This window comes from Somniosus microcephalus, chromosome 14 (assembly GCF_052327205.1).
Source record: "Somniosus microcephalus isolate GS21.2 chromosome 14, FLI_Smic_1.0, whole genome shotgun sequence".
NCBI classification, from domain to species: domain Eukaryota; kingdom Metazoa; phylum Chordata; class Chondrichthyes; order Squaliformes; family Somniosidae; genus Somniosus; species Somniosus microcephalus.
Window position 1 is genome coordinate 33,638,757 of NC_141000.1, and position 20,577 is coordinate 33,659,333.

The following is a 20,577-nucleotide window of genomic DNA, read 5'->3' on the forward strand; positions in this document are numbered from 1 at the left end:
AATGTGATAGTGACAAGATAATCTGTATTCGTGATGTTGTTTGAGAGATAAGTATTTTCCAGGACATCCCTGGTCTTCTTCGAAATCGTGCCATGGGATCCCTCAAGTCCACTGAGGGGACAGACGGGGCCTCGGTTTAACGTCTCATCCAAAAGACGGCACCTCCGACAACTCCCTCAACACTGCACTGGAGTGTCAGCCTAGATTTTGTACTCAAGTGTCTGGAGTGGGGCTTGAACCCACAACCTTCTGACACAGAGGCGAGAATGCTACCCACTGAGCCACTGGCTGACACCGCATGACAGAGAACACACACAAGCAGGAGAGCGCGAGAAATGTATAGATGGAGGAGAGGGAGAGAGAGAGAGAGAGACTAAGCGAGAGAGTACGACTGAGGCGAGTGCGCGATCGATGGAGCAAGAGAGAAGTAATTACTGTAAAAGACAAATCAGATGTTTGGATACAGAGCCAGAAGAGTGGAGTACAAGTGTTACAGAGGTTGTGCTCAGACTTTATAAGGCAATGGTCAGACCTCACATGGAACAGTCTGCATTTCTGGTCACCACACTTCAAAAGGGACATCCCAGCTTTGGAAAGGATGCAGGGACAAAGAGTAACAAGAACAATCCCAAGAGGTAAATGGATGAGTTATGAGGAAACATTAGAGAATTTTAAGTTCTACATTCTAGAGAGGGTTAAAGGGGTGGGTGGTTTCAGTGAGGCATGTAAACCATTAAATGGCAAAGGTAAAATTAACCCAGAACATCACATTAAAACCAGTAAGACAAGAGAATGTAAACTAAAAGCAAATCTTAGAAAAAGTTTCTTTACTTAAAAGGGTTCAGAATGATCTACCAGGTAAAGTAGTGGAATTGAGTTAGAATCACATAATTTTGCAGCAAAAAAGGAGCCTGTGCTGACTCTCAAAGAACGATCCACATAGTCCCAATCCCCTGCCCCTTCCACATAGCTTTGAAATGTTTTTCTTTTTCAAATATTTATTCACTTCCCTTTTAAAAGCTATTCTGTTTCCACCACCCTTGGACGACCCTATCTTAATGACCCTTTGCACGAAAATAACTTTCCTAACCTTTCCTTTCAATCTTTTGGTGATGATTTCAAATTTATGCCTTCTAGTTACCAACTCACTGACTCATGGAAATAATTTCCCCTATTTACCTTCTCAAAACACTCACTATTCTGAACATCAGGTCCCCTCGGAACCGCTTTTTACGGACAAGAATCCCAGTCTCTCTAGTACCTCCACATATCTAAAGCCTTTAATCGGTTTTCTCTTAGCAAATGTCTTGTGTATCGTCTGAATAGCCTTGATATGCTTCCAAAGTAGGGCACTCAAAACTGGACACAATAATCTAACTGCAGCCCAGCCAATGATCGGTATGGGTTTAGCATTACCTTTTTGCTTTTGTATTCTGTGCCCCTATTTATAGAACCTAGGATCTCATATGCTTTCTTAGTTTTATCTCCTCTCACTTTTAAAGGTATGTGTATCTGAACCCCCAAGTCCTTCCATTCCTTTTTAGGTTTTACTATTTAGTATATATATCCTCTCCTTAGACTTCCTCCCAAAATGTATCACTACATATTTATTTCATCTATGTTGCCTTGAAGTTGCTTAGTCTTTTTCAAAGTTAACCATGTTCCCTATTTTTGTGTTATTTGCAAATGTTCATACTGTGCCTCCTAGACCTAATTTATCCCTTTCTCTCTTCTTGAGCAGAGGTATCACTGTCAACCCTCCAGTCCTATGGCACAACTTCTAGATCCAAACCAAAAGCAAAATACTGCGGATGCTGGAAATGCTCAGCAACTGTGGAGAGAGAAACAGAGTTAACGTTTCAGGTCGATGACCTTTCTGTCCCTATTTATAGAACCTAGGATCTCATACACTTTCAGGTCATCCTGAAACGTTAACTCTGTTTCTCTCTCCACAGATGCTGCCAGACCTGCTGAGTATTTCCAGTATTTTCTGTTCTTAATTCTTTATCCAAGGTTGTTTGAAAGATTGTGGTCAAAGCCTCTGCGAGTTTCTCAACGACTTCCCTTAGCATTGTATGGTGATCCTGTTTGAAAATGTTGCAGTATTTTTGTATATAAATGCAAGTTGTTGTTGTTATGTTCGTCCACTGTCTTATCTAACAATTTTTCTTCCCAGTTTATCTGGGATGGTTCCATTTTTATCAGCCAAGTACCTTTAACTAACTGCTGCCTCTCCTTTTCAAGTTTCATATCCAAGCTAACTCACTGCATCATGAATTTCCCCCTACCTTTACATTACCTACTTGCTCCACTTCATTTCTCAGAACTAAATCTAGCCTCCTCCCTTGTTGGACTAAAACTAGAAAGCAATTATTGAACCAACTTTCCATTTTCCCTCCTCCTTTTCTAATCCCTAGTTCAGCACAGCCTTCCAACAGCACACTGAGGTCAAGATATGATCACGTGGGGAAACAAGTGCACAGATATCTCTCATGGTGCACTAGAATGCTGTCATACTGAATCATATGTTATATTCTTTCCTGGAATGACATAGTATATAGCATTCTATTCCATTGTACTGCTTAATGCATTCTTAAAATTAAGATCATTGTAATTAATTTGTGGAATAGAATGTAAATGGCATGAAATGTAAATTGGTTAACAGACAGAAAACAAAGAGTAGGGATAAACGGGTCTTTTTCAGGATGGCAGGCTGTGACTAGTGGGGCACCACAAGGATCGGTGCTTGGGCCCCAGTTATTCACAATCTATATCAATGATTTGGATGAGGGGACTAAATGTAACATTTCCAAATTTGATGATGATACAAAGCTAGATGCCAGTGTCAGTTGCAGAGAGGATGTGAAGGGGCTTCAAGGGGATCTTGACAGGCTCAGTGCGTGGGCAAGAACATGGCAGATGGAATATAATGTGGATAAATGTGAAGTTATCCACTTTGGTAGAAAAAACAGAAAGGCAGAGTATTTCCTAAATGGTGAAAGATTGGGGAATGCAGATGCTCAAAGGGACCTGGGTGTCCTTGTACATGAGTCACCGAAAGTGAATGTGCAGGTGCAGCAAGCCATTAAGGTGGCAAATGGTATGCTGGCCTTCATTACAAGAGGATTTGAGTGCAGGAGTAAAGAAGTCTTACTCCAATTATATAGGGCCTTGGTGAGACCACACCTGAAGTACTGTGTACAATGTTGGTCTCCTTACCTAAGGAAGGATATACTTGCCACAGAGGGAGTGCAACGAAGGTTCACGATTGTGGTAGGTTGGGTGATTGGGTAGATGCATGGCAAATGCAGTATAATGTGGATAAATGCAAGGTTATCCACTTTGGTGTCAAAAACAGGAAGACAGATTATTATCTGAACAGCAATAGATTGGGAAAAGGGGAAGTGCAACGAGACCTGGGTGTCCTTGTGCACCAGTCGCTGAAGGTAAGCATGCAGGTGCAGCAGGCGGTTAAGAAGGCAAATGGTATGTTGGCCTTCATTGCGAGAGGATTCAACTACAGGAACAAGGATGTCTTGCTGCAGTTGTACAAGGCCTGGGTGAGACCACATCTTGAGTATTGTGTGCAGTTTTGGTCGCCTTATCTGAGGAAGGATGTTCTTGCCATGGAGAGAGTGCAGCGAAGATTCACCAGACTGATACCTGGGATGGCAGGAATGACGTACGAGGAGAGATTGGGTCGATTAGGCTTATATTCCCTAGAGTTTAGAAAAATGAGAGGGGGTTTCATTGAAACTTATAAAATTCTAACAGGAGTAGACAGACTAGATGCAGGAAGGATGTTCCCGATGGTGGGGGAGTCCAGAACCAGGGGTCACAGTCTAAGGATAAGGGGTAAGCCATTTAGGACTGAGATGAGGGAGAATTTCTTCACCCAGAGAGTGGTGAACCTGTGGAATTCTCTACCACAGAAGGCAGTTGAGGCAAATTCATTAAATATATTCAAGAAGGAGTTGGATATATTTCTTAAGGCTAAAGGGATCAAGGGATATGGGGAGAAAGCAGGGACAGGGTACTGAATTTGGATGATCAGCCATGATCTCATTAAATGGCGGAACAGGCTCGAGGGGCCGAATGGCCTACCCCTGCTCCTATCGTCTATGTTTCTATGAGATTGATTCCTGGGATGGCGGGACTGTCGTATGAGAAGAGATTGAGTAAACTAGGCCTGTATTCTCTTGAATTCAGAAGAATGAGAGGGGATCTCATTGAAGCATACAAAATTATTACAGAGCTTGATAGGGTGGATGCTGGGAGAATGTTTCCCTTGGCTGGGGAGTCCAGAACCAGGGGCCACAGCCTCAGGATAAAGGATAGGCCATTCAGGACAGAGATGAGAAGAAATTTCTTCACACAGAGGGTGGTGAATCTTTGGAATTCTCTACCCCAGAGGGCTGTGGAGGCTCAGTCATTGGGTATATTCAAAATAGAAGTCGATAGATTTCTGACTAGTAAGGGCATCAAGGGATATGGTGATAGGGCCTGTGAATGGAGTTGAGGCAGAAGATCAGCCATGATCTCTTTGAATGGCGGAGCAGGCTCGAAGGGCCGAATGGCCTACTCCTGCTCCTATTTCTTATGTTCTTATGACCACATAAACTTAATCCGTAACACACAATGGCTATCATACTGCAAGGGCAATGTAGATAAGGACTAATGCAGGGTGTGATTTCTTCATCTTTCTTGCCAACAGCTCCAACCTCTTGCAATTGATAGTTCCACCCTTAATCCTTCTTCATTCATCTACATTTTTAGTTCCACTATTTCCTCCTACCGCAAAATAAATTCAAATATCAGCCTTAGGTCACTGGGTTGCATTCTCGCCTCTGAATCAGAAGCTCGTGAATTCAGTCCCCACTCCAGAGAGCTGAGCACAAAATCAAGGCCGGCATTTCAGTGCAGTACTGAGGCAGTGCTGCACTGTTGGAGGTGACATTAAACAAAGGTCTGCACTCTCAGGTGAATATGAAAAATCCCACAGCACTGCTTCTTTAAAGTAGAGCGAGGAGGTTTTGCCAGTGATCTGGCCAATATTTATCCCTCAACCATCATCACTAAAACAGATTATCTGGTCATTTATTTCATTGCTCTTTGTGGGACCTTGTTGTGCGTAGGTTGACTGCCTTGATTCCCCACATTGCAACAGTGACTACACTTAAAAAGTACTTAATTGGCTGCAAATCACTTTGGGATGTTTTGAGATCGTGGATAGTGCTATAAATGCAACTTCTTTCTTCCTTTACTTTATCGCCTTCATTGCCAAAGCTGCCTCCAAGAAGCTCACTCCCTTCTTTCATGCTAAGCACTTCTTTCTCCCTCAATAACTCAAAGTCCAAGTCCATCCAAGACTAGAAAACAGCTCACCGATCAGGGTGGGAGGGGGGTCTCTAACATATCTCTGTACGCCTGGACAGGATACAAAAAAAACTTGTCTCTCACATCCAAACTTTTGCTTTCTCCCTCTCCACTGCAACATAAGAACATAAGTAGTAGGAGCAGGAGTAGGCCATACGGCCCCTCGGGCCTGCTCCGCCATTCAATAGGATCATGGCTGATCCGAACCTAGACTCACGTCCACTTCCCTGCCCACTCCCCATAACCTCTTATTCCCTTATCAGCTAGGAAACTGTCTAGCTCCGTTTTAAATTTATTTAGTGTCGCAGCTTCCACAGTTCTCTGAGGTAGCAAATTCCATAGATTTACTACCCTCTGAGTGAAGAAGTTTCTCCTCATCTCAGTTTTGAAAGGGCAGCCCCTTATTCTAAGATTATGCCCCCTAGTTCTAGTCTCACCCATCAGTGGAAACATCCTCACCACATCCACCCGATCAAGCCCCCTCACAATCTTATATGTTTCGATAAGATCGCCTCTCATCCTTCTGAATTCCAATGAGTAGAGGCCCAACCTACTCATCCTTTCCTCATAAGTCAACTCCCTCATCTCCGGAATCAACCGAGTGAACCTTCTCTGAACTGCCTCGAGAGCAAGTATATCTTTTCTTAAATATGGAAACCAAAAATGTACGCAATATTCCAGGTGTGGCCTCACCAGTACCCTGGATAACTGCAGCAAGACTTCCCTGCTTTTATACTCCAGCCCCCTTGCAATAAAAGCCAAGGTTCCATTGGCCTTCCTGATCACCTGCTGTACCTGCATACTAACCCTCTGTGTTTCATGCACCAGGACCCCCAGATCCCTTTGTACTGTAGCACTTTGCAGTTTCTTTCCATTTAGATAATAACTTGCTCTTTGATTTTTTCTGCCAAAGTGCATAACCTCACACTTTCCAACATTATATTCCATCTGCCAAATTTCTGCCCACTCACTTAGCCTGTCCATGTCCTTTTGCAGGTTTTTTACGTCCTCCTCACTTACTGCTTTCCCTCCCATCTTTGTATCGTCGGCAAACTTGGATATGTTGCACTCGGTCCCTTCCTCCAAATCGTTCATATAGATTGTAAAGAGTTGGGGTCCCAGCACTGACCCCTGCGGAACACCACTAGTCACTGATTGCCAACCCGAGAATGAACCTTTTATCCCAACTCTCTGTTTTCTGTTAGATAGCCAATCTTCCACCCATGCCAGTATATTACCCCCAATCCCATGATTTTTTATCTTGTGCAGTAATCTTTTGTGTGGCACCTTGTCAAATGCCTTTTGGAAGTCCAAATACACCACATCCACTGGTTCCCCTTTATCCACCCTGTTTGTTACGTCCTCAAAGAATTCGAGCAAATTTGTCAAACATGACTTCCCCTTCATAAAACCATGTTGACTCTGTCCGATTAAATTATGCTTATCCAAATGCCCTGTTACTGCTTCCTTAATGATGGACTCCAACATTTTACCAACCACAGATGTTAGGCTAACTGGTCTATAGTTTCCAGCCTTTTGTCTACTTCCCTTTTTAAATAAGGGCGTTACATTAGCTGTTTTCCAATCTGCTGGGACCTTTCCTGAATCCAGGGAGTTTTGGAAAATTACCACTAATGCATCCACAATCCCTACCGCTACTTCTCTCAAGACCCTAGGATGTAAACCATCAGGTCCAGGGGATTTATCCGCTTTTAGTCCCATTATCTTACCGAGTACCACCTCCTTAGTGATTTTAATCGTGTTTAACTCCTCCCCCCCTATAGCCCCCTGTTTGTCCAGTGTTGGGATATTGTTAGTGTCCTCTACTGTAAAGACTGGTACAAAATATTTGTTCAGCGTTTCTGCCATCTCCATGTTCCCCACCACTAATTTCCCGGTCTCGTCCTCTAAGGGACCAACATTCACTTTAGCCACCCTTTTTCTTTTTATATAACTGTAGAAACTCTTGCTATCTGTTTTTATATTTTTTGCTAGTTTACTTTCATAATCTATCTTCCCTTTCTTAATTAATCTTTTAGTTATTCTTTGCTGGCTTTTAAATGCTTCCCAATCTTCTATCCTCCTACTAGATTTGGCTACTTTATATGCCCTTGTTTTCAGTCGGATACTATCCTTTATTACTTTACTTAGCCACGGATGGCTGTCTTTTCTTTTACGCCCCTTTTTCCTCAGTGGAATATATTTTTCTTGAAAGTTGTGAAATATCTCCTTGAATGTACACCACTGCTCATGTACCGTCTTACACTTTAATCTATTTTCCCAGTCCTCTTTAGTCAACTCTGCTCTCATACCTTCATAGACTCCTTTATTTAAGCTTACTACGCTGGTTTGAGATCCAACTCTCTCACCCTCAAACTGAACTTGGAATTCAACCATGTTATGGTCACTCATTCCAAGGGGATCCTTTACTAGGACATTTTTTTATTAATCCTGTCTCATTACACAGGACCAGATCTAAGATTGTCTGCCCCCTGGTTGGTTCAGTAACATACTGCTCAAGGAACCCGTCCCTAATGCACTCTATGAACTCTTCCTCAAGGCTGCCCTGCCCAATTTGATTTGTCCAGTCAGTGAAAGTTAAAATCCCCCATGATTATAGCTGTTCCCTTATTACAAGCCCCAACTATTTCCTGATTTATACTCCGACCAACAGAGTTGCAAATGTTAGGAGGCCTATAGACTACGCCCACTAGTGACTTTTTCCCCTTACTATTCCTTATCTCCACCCAAACTGTTTCACTATCCTGATCCTTTGACCCAATATCATTTCTCTATTAACATAGCCACCCCACCTCCCTTTCCTTTCTGTCTGTCCTTCCTAATTGTCAAATACCCCTGGATGTTTAGTTCCCAGTCATGGTCACCTTGCAGCCATGTTTCCGTAATGGCCACCAGATCATACCCATGTGTAGTTATTTGTACCATCGACTCGTCTATTTTGTTACGAATGCTGCGTGCATTCAGATAAAGAACTTTAAAATATGTTTTGTGACAATTTATTCCTGCTTTTACCCCCTTTACCTTTATCTTTATACATTCTGTCCCTTCCTGACACGCTCTGGTTTTTAATTCCCCCACTGCTACCTTGCTCTATTGCCTTCTCCACTGACATTTTTATTTTTTGCTCTCTTGAAACCTCCCCCCCCCACTAATTAGTTTAAAGCCCTCTCTACAGCCCTAGTTATTCGATTCACCAGGATTCTGGTCCCAGCACTGGCCAAGTGAAGTCTGTCCCAATGGAACAGCTCTCTCCTGTCCCAGTACTGGTGCCAGTGTCCCAAGAAGCAAAACCCATTTCTCCCACACCAGTCTTTGAGCCACGCATTTAACTCTGATTTTATTTACCCTAGCCAAATTTTCTCGTGGCTCAGGTTATTACCCTAGAGGTTCTGTTTTTTAATTTGGCCCCTAGCTGCTCATACTCCCTCAGCAGAACCTCTTTCCTTGTCCTATCTATATCGTTGGTACCAACATGGGCCACGACAACTGGATCCTCCCCCTCCCACTCCAAGTTTCTCTCCAGCCCAGAGGAGATGTCCTTAACCCTGGCACCGGGCAGGCAACACGGCCTTCGGGACTCTCGCTCTTGGTTGCAAAGAACCCTATCTATCCCCCTAATGATACTATCCCCTACCACTACAACATTTCTTTTTACTCCCCCCACTTGAATGGCCCCCTGTTCCACGGTGCTGTGGCCAGGTTGCTCATCCTCCCTGCAGTCCCCGTTCCCATCCCCACAGGGGATGGGAACGGGGACTGCAGGGAGGATGAGCCTTGAACCTGTTGGACAAGGGCAAGGGCTGCGGCTCCTCCAACACTACCTCCTGGATCCCCGTACCTACCTCACTCATAGTCACACCCTGCTGTCCCTGACCACGGACTACATTTGAATTAGTTAATCTAATTGGTGTGACTACTTCCTGGAACACAGAGTCCAGGTAACTCTCCCCCTCCCTGATGTGTCGCAGTGTTTGAAGCTCGGACTCCAGCTCATCAACACGGAGCCGGAATTCCTCGAGCAGCCAACACTTACTGCAAATGTGATCATGCAACCTTTCCTGTCTTTATTTTATTGATCGTACAAAGGTCAGTGTCCTTCTGAACTTCCCTCTCTAATTCATCTTACAGTGTTGAAATCAAGATCCATTCCAGTTTCCTACACCAACTCAATCTTTCCTAGGACCTCAAAACTATGGAACCCCTTACCTTCCTTGCTCTTTCCTTCTTTCTATAATCTTAGAGGTGCAATCTTGGTGTCACCTAATCTCTAGTTCCCGCTTCGCTCTGTCTTCATTTATATTTGCTTTAAATCATGGTAATATCACGCAGGGCCGAGGTCCTTTCCCTTGGATCCTCAATTAATGAAAATGGTCACTCGAATGAAATCTAGAAACCCAATATAAAACTTTCAAGAAAAATACTTAAAAGCACTTGCGTATATCAAAATAACCAGGACGTTCCAAGCATTTGAAATATCGGACATAATTTGGACAAGGCTGCTCTGCATTTGTACTTTTTGCGAATGTGTTACTCCACAATGTGGACATGGACACTTCATCCTTTCAGAAAGTTAAGCTGAAGTGTGACAAGGGGGGCACGGTGGCATAGTGGTTAGCACTGTTGCCTCACAGCGCCAGGGACCCGGGTTCAAATCTGGCCTCGGGCGACTGTCTGTGTGGAGTTTGCACATTCTCCCTGTGTCTGTGTGGGTTTCCTCCGGGTGCTCCGGTTTCCTCCCACAGTCCAAAGATGTGCGGGTTAGGTTGATTTGGCTATGATAAAATTGACCCTTAGTGTTAGGGGATTAAATACGTGGGGTTACGGGGATAGGGTGGGATATGTGTCGGTGCAGGCTCGATGGGCCGAAATGGCCTCTATCTGCACTGTGGGGATTCTGTGATTCTGTGAAATGCTGCCTACTGGTCAATGCCGTTAAAGTGCACATGCATAAAGTGTTAGAGAACTGAATGCCGACAGCTCTAGGCAACTTTGTAGTTAGACAGACCATACTTATTAAATGCAGTTTATAATAAAAGAATACATACCAGCTCCATTAAACACTTCAACTGTCCAATATCTTCTGGAAGCGACACTAACTTATTGTTACTGGCTATCAAGACTTTAAGAGGAAGGGCACAGAGGCACAATGGCAATGTGGAGAGTTGATTTCGACTGGAACAAAAAACAAAGCCACACACTTAGAATGTCACACAATGACTACATTTCAGAATAGCCTTCAGTTTAACTGCACTCACTAGTTTTCTTCAGAACTTGGTTTGTATCTTATTACAAACCTGATCACTTCCCTGCAGTTTAGTACATATATTTTGAATGGAACCATCTCCTTCTGAGAACTGACAATAAAACTGAAAAACTAGTTCCAAAAATAAACCTACAGTTATGTGTTAAAATGTCTTGACCATTTCTTGTATTGGTTAGTGAGCCATCTTCTCATGTCTGTTTAGACAATGTCTTACGATGTAGCCACAAGACATAAACACGTTGCAAAATATAGAATTACTTGCACTTTAACTACTTAACAGTTTTATATGATGCATCCATTTCATTGCCATGGATGGCATTTTTCCAAATCTCAAGTGAAAAGAATCCACTGTAACTTGAATCTGTAGCAAACTTTCCCCTTTACTTTACTCCAAAAGCTGAGGCTTGACCCTCATCCAGTCCTAACCCACAACTAATTCTCAAGGAAAAAGGTAACCAAAGCGCAGAGGGAAGGAGGAACATATGGCAGCCATCATATGTAATTAAACCACACACGAAAACAGAAATATCAGTTTGGAATCACAAACGTCCCATGTGGGAGTCTCTGTTTGCCAACGTACTGCTTTTATTAATTTGCCGAATGAATAATAAACTGCTACTTTAATAAATCTTCTTGTAGTGGTGCTGGATATACAGCAGGAGGTCCCACTCAATGTGGGCACTCGCATGTTGTGCTGTCATCAAATGTTATTGCACCCATAATCTACTGTCACCCCCTCTGGGCCTTTCTGGTTTTAGCCAGCAACATTTGATCCTATTGTGCCCCTCAGTCCCTGTCACCAAGCCATCACAAAAAGAACATAGCTTGACAGGACAGGATTAGAAAACATTCAGCCACAGACAGCAAGACACTGTTAATTTAAAACTGTTCAAACAGTAGCACTGTTAAAACAGGAAAAAAAATACATCCCAACACAATATGCTGTGGTCAGAGGAAGAACCTTTCGCGATAAACATTTTCGTGTCGACTTCCCATCCCTCAGAAGTGCTTCCTGAAGGGCTGAGCAGACAGTAACAGAAGCCAGTTAAATGTGTACAGGCTGGACCATCTCACGCAAAGTAAAGGCAAGAAGGGTGTGAATGACAAAACAGCAAGGGTTGGAACCATTGATCAGTTTGTACAGCAGAGGTTTCGATGTTATGTCAGTGCCACAAGTGGAATTAAAATTTAAAAATCCTCCCACCCACCATAATGTGTCTTTTTTTTAAAAACAATTTAAGATCTAAACTGTCCTAGTATTTTATTTTATTGTTCCCATTATTAATCTGACCAATAGACAATGCCCATTTTAATAATACTGTCTATTCTTGCTGTGGAATTGATGTTCCCCAATGTCCGTGTTGACCATCTAAATTAAAACCAGAAAATGTTTGAAATACACAATGAGCCTGTCTGCGTCTGAAAGGTAAAAGACAGTCAAAAGTGTTCTTACGGGTCTCAACCCAAAACATGGAACGGTCTTTTCCCTTTCGGAGGCTGACGGACCTCCTGTGTAATTCCAGCATTTTCTCTTTTATTTTAGATTTCCAGCATTTGTGGTTTTATGCTGTTCAGGATTGCTGTACATCTGTCAGGGCATCGATCGGCAATCACACGATTTTCCCCTGAATTGTAACTGCTCTCTAAGTGCATCATAATTAGGGAACAGGCATCAGTGTTTACATCAACTGAGTTAAATTGGACTACTAACGAAGAATCAGCATGGTTCTCAAATGAGTACAAGGTGAGTCAGTGTAACATAGTTTAGATATTAGTCCAAGTAAATGCGTTTGGGATGCAATGCTGGTAACTGTCACGAAATTCATTTTATTGTCTTGAAACAGCTTTGTAAATTCCAGGCAGCAATCAAGTTAGTTTTACTATTTTGTGAACTATGCATTTAACAAACTATATAATACTTTATATGAGGGGCAGAATGGCTATTAAAAAATAACATTCAGTAAGATGAGGGTAATTCTAAGGTTAGGAGAAATTTAACAAAGCATTAGGTGGATCACAAAAGTCTAATCTGTGATCCTCGCTCCAGTAACTGCAAGTATAAAACCAGAGACATTTACAGCACAGAAGGAGGCCCAGCGTATCTGTGTCGACTCTTTGCTAGAGCAAGCCAAAACTAATCCCCCTGCTCTCTTCCCATAGCCCCGTACCTTCCTCTGCTTCAAATGTTTAGTACTGACCCCTTATACAATGCAATGGTCATTGCCTCGACTACTCTCTGCAGCAAAGCATTCCATGCTCCAGCAGCTCTCTGCAAGAAGAAGTTTCGTCCGAGGTAAAAACTTAAAATTAAACTTCTCTCCATTTGTTACAGTTTTTCTTGCCCCAACACCACCTGTTGTACTGGGATGTGTGTAGTTACTAAAATCTTCCTTTATACGTTTTGGCAGCATTCCAGTGCTTTAAAATATCTCTGGATCGCTGGGCACCACTTCAGGACTTGGCCAGCTAGTTGAGATAACTCGAATTTCAAGAATACACCAGCCTGCCAGTGGGAACGTCAGCAAAGCTTTTACATTAAATTCACTTTTATATGACTCACTCAGAGAAATCAGGGATGCAGCAATTCAGTGGCTAGTACCCTCCGTTTCCCCTCCCCAGCCCTGCAATTCCCCTCCAAAGAGGAAAGCTAACAGAGGATAAGATCTCGATAAGTGGAACAATTGGAATTTTAGATTTCTCTGCAGCAAACGCGCTATCTTTTTAGCTTCAGCTTTTACACAAGGGACTTTGCTGTAATGGGGGCTACATTTAGTCGCATGCTTTTTGTTAAATCTTGCCCGGAGTGCTCCCTTTAGTTACTGAAGCGAGTAGGTTGTGTTTTACTGCAAACAAACTATGCACTGTGGTGATTTATCAAGGCAATAGTGCAATTTGAAATCGTGATTTCTAATTTATAGGAAATGCCTATTTTATCTATCTGTGTGCTGTTTGCTGGCACCGCTGCTTGCTAGAGGTTGAGCAAACATAATTCACAGGGACTCACGGCTCATGCCGAGCTTTGAAAATGGCATCATTATACTGCACAGTTACTGCCAGCTGGGTGTACCAATACCAAATGTGCAATATTTCGGTGGAAATCAGACGCGCACACTGCACCAGTGCTAACTGGTCTGGAGTGCACAATCTCCAAAGTAAGATATTCTTACTGGTTCTCCACTACCTATTTTGTCTCGATCACAGATTTTTAAAAAGATCTTGACACAAAAATTTGAAGGATTAAAATGTTAGACTGAGGTCCGAAATGCAGCTTGAGAGGCCAGCGAAGACAACACACTGGGGAAATCAACAGTTAAACCATCATTTAAATATAAATGGCTCTCCCTAATGGCTCAGATTGTGCATGCATTGACTGGCACTGAGGCACACACGCCGGGAATGTCCCTGGTTCAGTTCCTGCACTGTGCGGAGTTAGCTGATCTCAGTTCGACACTGGGTTACCTGAAATTTTCAAGACTCAGATCAATAGATTTTAGTTAGGTAAGGGCATCAAGTGATATGGATCAATGATGGGTAAATGGAGTTGAGGTACAGATCAGCCATGACCTAACTGAATGGCAGAGCAGGCTCAAGGGGCTGAATTCCCTACTCCTCCTCCTATGTAGCATGCATCACAAGGAAACTGGTCTGACATCCAGGCAGGTACTGTGAAATCATAAAGAAACTGATATAACTATAGAGTAGGACATTAAAAAGGGGTTTCCATTAAGCTGGCATCAGGTGTGGTATACTGAGGTAATAAAAAATGGTACAAAAAGAAAAATACTGCAGATGCTGGAAATCTGAAATAAAAACAGAAAATGCTGGAGAAACTCAGCAGGTAAGGCAGCATCTGTGAAAAGAGAAACAGAGTTAACGTTTCAGGTCGATGACCTTTCGTCAGAACTGGAAAAAAGCAGGAAATGGAATAGATTTTTAAGCAAGTGTAGTGGCTGGGAAATGGGGGAGGGGATGAAAGAACCAAAGGGATCAAACACGAGAAGGGAGACAGAAAGCAAGGAAGATGAACAAGGTAAAAGAGACAAACGAAAATCCCGTCGGAGAGAAGAACAGAACTTCAAGGTGGGCATTCCTGGAAGAATTAAACACTAATACAAAAAGAAAATACTGCAGATGCTGGAAATCGGAAATAAAAACAGAAAATGCTAGAGAAACTCAGCAGGTCAGGCAGCAACTGTGAAGAGAGAAACAAATAAATGGGTTTACAACTAAAAATTAGTTATATCAGTAGTAACAGGTAGGGATGAGTAAAGAATACCAGTAACACTCAAAGTGGTCTGAATGTACCTTGGGTTGCATAATACTGCAACAACTTGCGTTTATATAACGCCTTTAACGTAGTGAAACGTCCCAAGGCGCTTCACAAGGAGTGTAATCGGACAAAAAAAAATGAACACTGAACCAAAGAAGGAGACATTAAGACAGATGACCAAAAGCTTAGTCAAGAGAGGTCGGATTTAAGGAACGTCTTAAAGGGAGAAGAGAGAGGTGAAGAGGTTTAGTGAGGGAATTCCAGAGCTTGGGGCCAAGACAGCTGAAGGCGAACCAAGTCAGTGATGCACAAGTTGCCCGAATTGGAGGGACGTAGAGACTTCAGAAGGTTGTAGGAGATTTACAGAGATAGGGAGGGGCAAGCCCATGGAGGGATTTGAAAACAAGGATGAGAATTTTAAAATCGAGGCATTGCCGATGTAAGGTTCGAAAATTTCTGCACAACCCCAGAACAGAAGGGAATGGGAGAGTGTTTTGTTGTGGGTATTATTAGGTTAGATAATACAGGGGAAGGTTGGCTCCCGAGGATCAGAAATTTTGCTCACACCTGCATGATACTATAGTGTTATAAAGTATCACACGGGGGTGTGTAAGGTTCGAACATTTCTGCACAACCCCAGAACAGAAGGAAAGCCTTATTTTGAAAATGATTTTGGAACATTACAAAAGAAATCTGTAAAAAGGATAAAAGTGTGGTTGGGCCAAACAGAAGAATTTCAAGGAGTTAAATTAAGGAAGAGATTTTGGACTGTTTTCAGGAGTTATTGGGCCAAAGGGATTTAAAATTAAAATCCCAGGAAGATTTTTGGCTGGTTTAAAAGGACATGTTCAGGCTTGCAAAAGATGGGGACAAAGGGGAGGAGAGTGGGCCCCCCCACCCCGAGTTTGGATATTGGACTGTCTAGGAATGTCCTGGGCTACTCCAGTTTTACATAAGGACAATGAAGCCTGTTTCCCGCCGAGAATTCGCAGAGCCAGGTAACAAATAAACAGGACATGTCCCCAGCAACACAAAGGAAGGAACATTAGCCCTACAGGTTACCACAAACAAACCACAGTCCAAAACCAATTAAAGAGATTGACAAACGTTTTGCATTTTAAAACCGGTTTCAAGGCAATCCCGAAACCAGTTAAAGGCCAATTAAATTTAGATGAGCCATCCCCTAAACTTGTTAAGTTTGGATGGGCCATCCCCAAAGCTCGTTAAAGTTTTAAAACACATTAAAAATAAGGAGCCTGCCAAATTTAACAAAGAAACCCGAGATTTGGCGGTCAGATAAGCCAGGCCCCAAATTAGTATAATTGAGGCCTGCCTTTTCAGTTCGAGACACAGTTGGAAAGTTAACTTCGTCACCGGTTCGAGGTCAGTTTGAGTCAGCTCAGAAGACAGAAGTTCAAGTTCAGCCAACCAGCTCAAGAGAGAGATCATCATCGGAGACTTGAAGGAAGAAAGAAGAAACCGAGATCGCGGCAACCAAAGACCTACAGAAACCAACAACCGCCAATATTACCACCAACCAGGTAATATTGGGCCACCGCAACCAACAAGAAACCAACCGCTGAAAAACTCATGAACCAAAGACTTGTTTCCACTCTACAGGCTAGTCTGACTTACCCCTGGGTAAGATTTGGACACAAAAGACCCTAAATCTAGCCCTCACCAAAGAAAGTTGGATACTTACCCGATAGATCCAACAGCGTGACTAACCGCATCAGCGGACCAACCCAAACTGAAGACCCAACACAGGTGCAGTCTTCTACCACGTCCGAGGTACGGCAGGCCCCAACCGCCACAACTAAAGAGAACCCCGAAATCGCGAACCTCTACAGTCTGTCAAGAAAGTCGTTTGGTGAGCATTTCCTGGTCCTCTGGATTCCAGCCTAGCTAGTGTAGTGGGGTTGGGAGGGTAAGGGATTTTGTGTATTGTAATTCTCCCTCGCTTATTCCGTGTGTTCCCCACCCTTTTAAAGTATAAGTTTTATTTTATTGTATATTTTCCTGTCTCAAAATAAAGATCTGAATTCTTTTGACTAACCCAGGTGTCTGTTGCAAGTTTATTACAACCCCCAAATAAGTCCAAAGTCTAGAACAAAAGGGAGTGGGAGCGATTCGAACCGCTCAAAGGAGTCAGAAGTGAAGCTAACAAACAACCCACACCACCACCCCTTACAGCATGATGACCGCGGCAGGACTTTGGCAAAAGGGAAGTAATGCAATAGACCCTGTGTTCGATGAAAGGACAAAGATGGAAGAGAGGATTTCCTCTTACGTTTTTGAGAAGGTGAATATCACCAAGAAGTGGTTAACCAGTCTGTTGCGTGCTGGGCGTCCCATAGACGCTGCAGCCAAATGGACTGAGAGCAAGGATCATAAGTCGGTAGAGAAGGCCATCTGTTTGGTCTGTGCCCTACGACAGAGCCAGCTTTTAGACCAGCAGATAAAAGCTTTGAAAGCAGAGCTGCAGGAGGCAGCCAAACTGTCTCAGGCAAGAGCTTTAGCAGGGGAGGAACTATTGCAGGAATTACAAGCACAGAATCAAGAGAAATTGCAGCTAGTAGAGAAACACAGAAACAGGCATGAGTATTTTCGGTGTCAAGTCACCGAAGCAAAGGGAAATGAGCTGGTGCTGAAAGAAGAGAACGCTCACCTAACCAGACAGTTAAGGGAACAGGAGGAGTATAGGAATATAAAGGCAGCTTATCAAGTAGCAAGCACTAGGGATTTTGAAGCGGGAGATCACGGCCCCTGTCAAAAGCAGATAGTTTAAAACTTGCTCTGTCCAGGGCAAAAGACATGGTATGCCTCGTAAGCCCGGGTAGACCTGGAAGTAGAAGTTGAAATGGTGCAGATGTCACCTGTGGCGCCGGGGAGCAACTCGGTTGGGCAGCAGGAGGGACAAGCAATCTGTAGAGAAGACAGGGAGGAGTGCACACCACCGCCACCTGTGGCGCCGAGTTTTGACTCGGTTTGGCAGCAGGGTGAAGTGGGCAAACAAATGCAGGAAAGGTCGGAGCCGGGGCCGACGTGCCCGACTCGACAGCAAAAGTTTGGCCCACCCGGGGGTGGTGGGGGCCTGGGGCCCCTTGAAAGCCAATTCGTGATTCCCCATGGGACCCAACAGCTTAGGGCTATGGTAAGCCACTTGAGTAAGCTCACCCACAAGGGAGATCCTTCAGTCCACTTTATGGAAGTGGAATAAGCAGCAGGCATTAATGAGTGCGACGACTCAGAAATGGCCAAGATGCTCCTGTTCACCTTGGATGGCAAGCTGTACCAGTCCCTCTCTGCTGAGTGCAAGAAGGGACAGAGAGGGTACGCTGCCCTCCGGGATCAAGTTCTGGAGGCGATGGGGATGAATGATGGCAGTCCGTTCTCCCGGGTGGAGAAGACTACCCAGTTAGCAGGGGAGACCCCATAGGCTTTCGCAGACAGGCTGTGGCCTGTGTACAGGAGTGCCTGTGATGGGGATCTCGACCAGGCTAACTTGAACCTGGATGAGCTGGCTCACTGGCTCCGAAGTCTGGTGGCAAACAGCTTGCCACGGATCAGAGCCAAGGCCGAGCTGTGGTTCGGCCCAAAGGGCCCCCAAGTCACCGAGGAGACAGTGGTGAGACAACTGACCCTGGCTTACCATAACGGTAGGAGGGTAGACGAACCACAGACAAAAGGGAAAGTGCACGAGTTTAAACCCAGCCAGCGTAAGAACATAAGAGCATCAGAAATAGGAGCAGGAGTCGGCCAATCGGCCCCTCGAGCCTGCTCCGTATTCAATAAGATCATGGCTGATCTGATCCTAACCGCCAATCTACTACAAGTACACTATCCCTTATCCGAAAGCCTTGGGACCAGCCGAGTTTCGGTTTTCGGAATTTTTCGGATTTCAGAAGGTATTATTATAAGACTGGGAAATTTGTCGGGGGTCGGGGTCGGCGGTGAGAAAAGAATATCGGACGGGCCGTGGTTCGGGTCGGGGGGGGGGGGGGTCGGGTCGGGTGGGATGGGGGAGAAAAGAATATCGGACGGGTCGGGTGGGGGGTGGAGAAAAGAATATCGGACGGGTCGGGGGTCGGGTGGGGGTGGAGAAAAGAATATCGGACAGGTTGGGGGTCGGGTCGGGTCGGGGAGGGGAGAAAAGAATATCGGACGGGCCGCTGCAGCTATCGGACGGGCCGCTGTATTGTTGGGTTCACTCTCCCGGTATCTCCTTCACACTGCCCGGCTCGGCCTGCAATCTCCTACTCAGGAGGGAACTCTGTGACCCTCTGCCCTGCTCAGCGTAAGTCGTGCGCCACTCTGGTCATGTCGTACGCACGACTTACGCTGAACGGAAAAACTTCCGGTTTTTAGAGGTTTTCGGAAGTTCGGAACCATCTCCTGAATCTAACAGAATTAGACACACGAAATAGGAGCAGGGTCAGGCTACACGGCCCCTGGGCCCGCTCCGCTACCCACAGGGCCATGACCGATCCGAACCTAGACTCATGTCCAAATTCCTGCCCGCTCCCCATAACCCTTTATGCCCTTTGCTTCTAGGAAACTGTCTATTTCTGTTTTAAATTTATGTAATGATGTAGCTTCTACAGCTTTTTGGGGCAGCATATTCCATGGACCTACCACCCTCTGAGTGAAGTAGTTCCTCCTCATCTCAGTTTTGAAAGAGCAGCCCCTTATTCTAAGACTATGCCCCCTAGTTCTAGTTTCACCCATCATCGGGAACATCCTCCCCGCATCCACCCGATCCAACCCCTTCACAATCTGATATGTTTCAATAAGATCGCCTCTCATTCTTCTGAACTCCAATGAGTAAAGTCCCAATCTACTCAACCTCTCCTCATATGTCCATCCCCTCATCCCCGGGATTAACCGAGTGAACCTTCTTTGTACTGACTCAAGAGCAAGTATGTCCTTTCTTAAGTATGGACACCAAAACTGTACGCACCAGGAAGGAATGGCACCAGGAAGGGGGTAACCCTTCCGATGTGAGGCGTAACTGCTTCGGGTGCGGAAAGAGTGGGCATTGGAGAAGGGACTGTAAAAATCCTTGGAAGGATAGTGCAGGAGAGTGTGCCCCAGCTCCTGCCCCAAAGGCAGAAACACAGGCCTCATCCCCCACAGTAGATTCGATAGTAGCTGCACTTCGAGTTTTGTTGGCTGGCCCAGGGCAGGTAGCCACAGCCACAGGTGCTTTAACTCCATCTGCCCCCCCAGTTAACACAGACTTATGACTAGAGCCAGCGCAGCCTGTCTATCTGTGTCCCCTTGAGTACGACGTATGGAAAAGACCGCTCGTTAGGATGGAGGTGGAAAAGGTAAAAGGGAACTATCTGTTGGATACGGGAGCTTCAAGCACCATAGTCTACTCAGATAACCCTGCTGCCTCACCTCTGTCTAACGGGGTCCCATACAGCTTAGTGGGGTTCACAGGTAACGAGCAGGTTGGCTCGTTCTCTATCCCGCTGTCCATTCATTTAGGAGCACTCCACACCAAGTGGACTTGTGTTCTAATGAAGTAGGAGCAGGAAGGGAAGGGGATCCTGGGGGCTTATTTTATCATAGGCCACCGGATCTTAGTGGATCTTAGGAACCACTGTCTGTGGGGAGCATGCACCGGCAAAGAGAGTGAAGT

General features: G+C 44.5%; 1 protein-coding gene across 6 annotated transcripts in view; it reads right to left on the reverse strand.

The window, feature by feature from the left end:
• The window catches only part of lrch1 (leucine-rich repeats and calponin homology (CH) domain containing 1), a 247,116-nt gene that overhangs the window by 115,100 nt on the left and 111,439 nt on the right, over positions 1-20,577 (reverse strand). For all 6 annotated transcript variants that reach the window (XR_015080796.1, XR_015080797.1, XR_015080795.1 and 3 more), the window contains exon 3: positions 10,443-10,569. Coding sequence is in view for 2 of the 6 variants with exons in the window: in XM_086006477.1 (XP_085862603.1) it covers positions 10,443-10,569 (127 nt within the window). In the remaining 4 variants the exon portion in view is untranslated. The remainder of the gene's footprint in view (positions 1-10,442; positions 10,570-20,577) is intronic.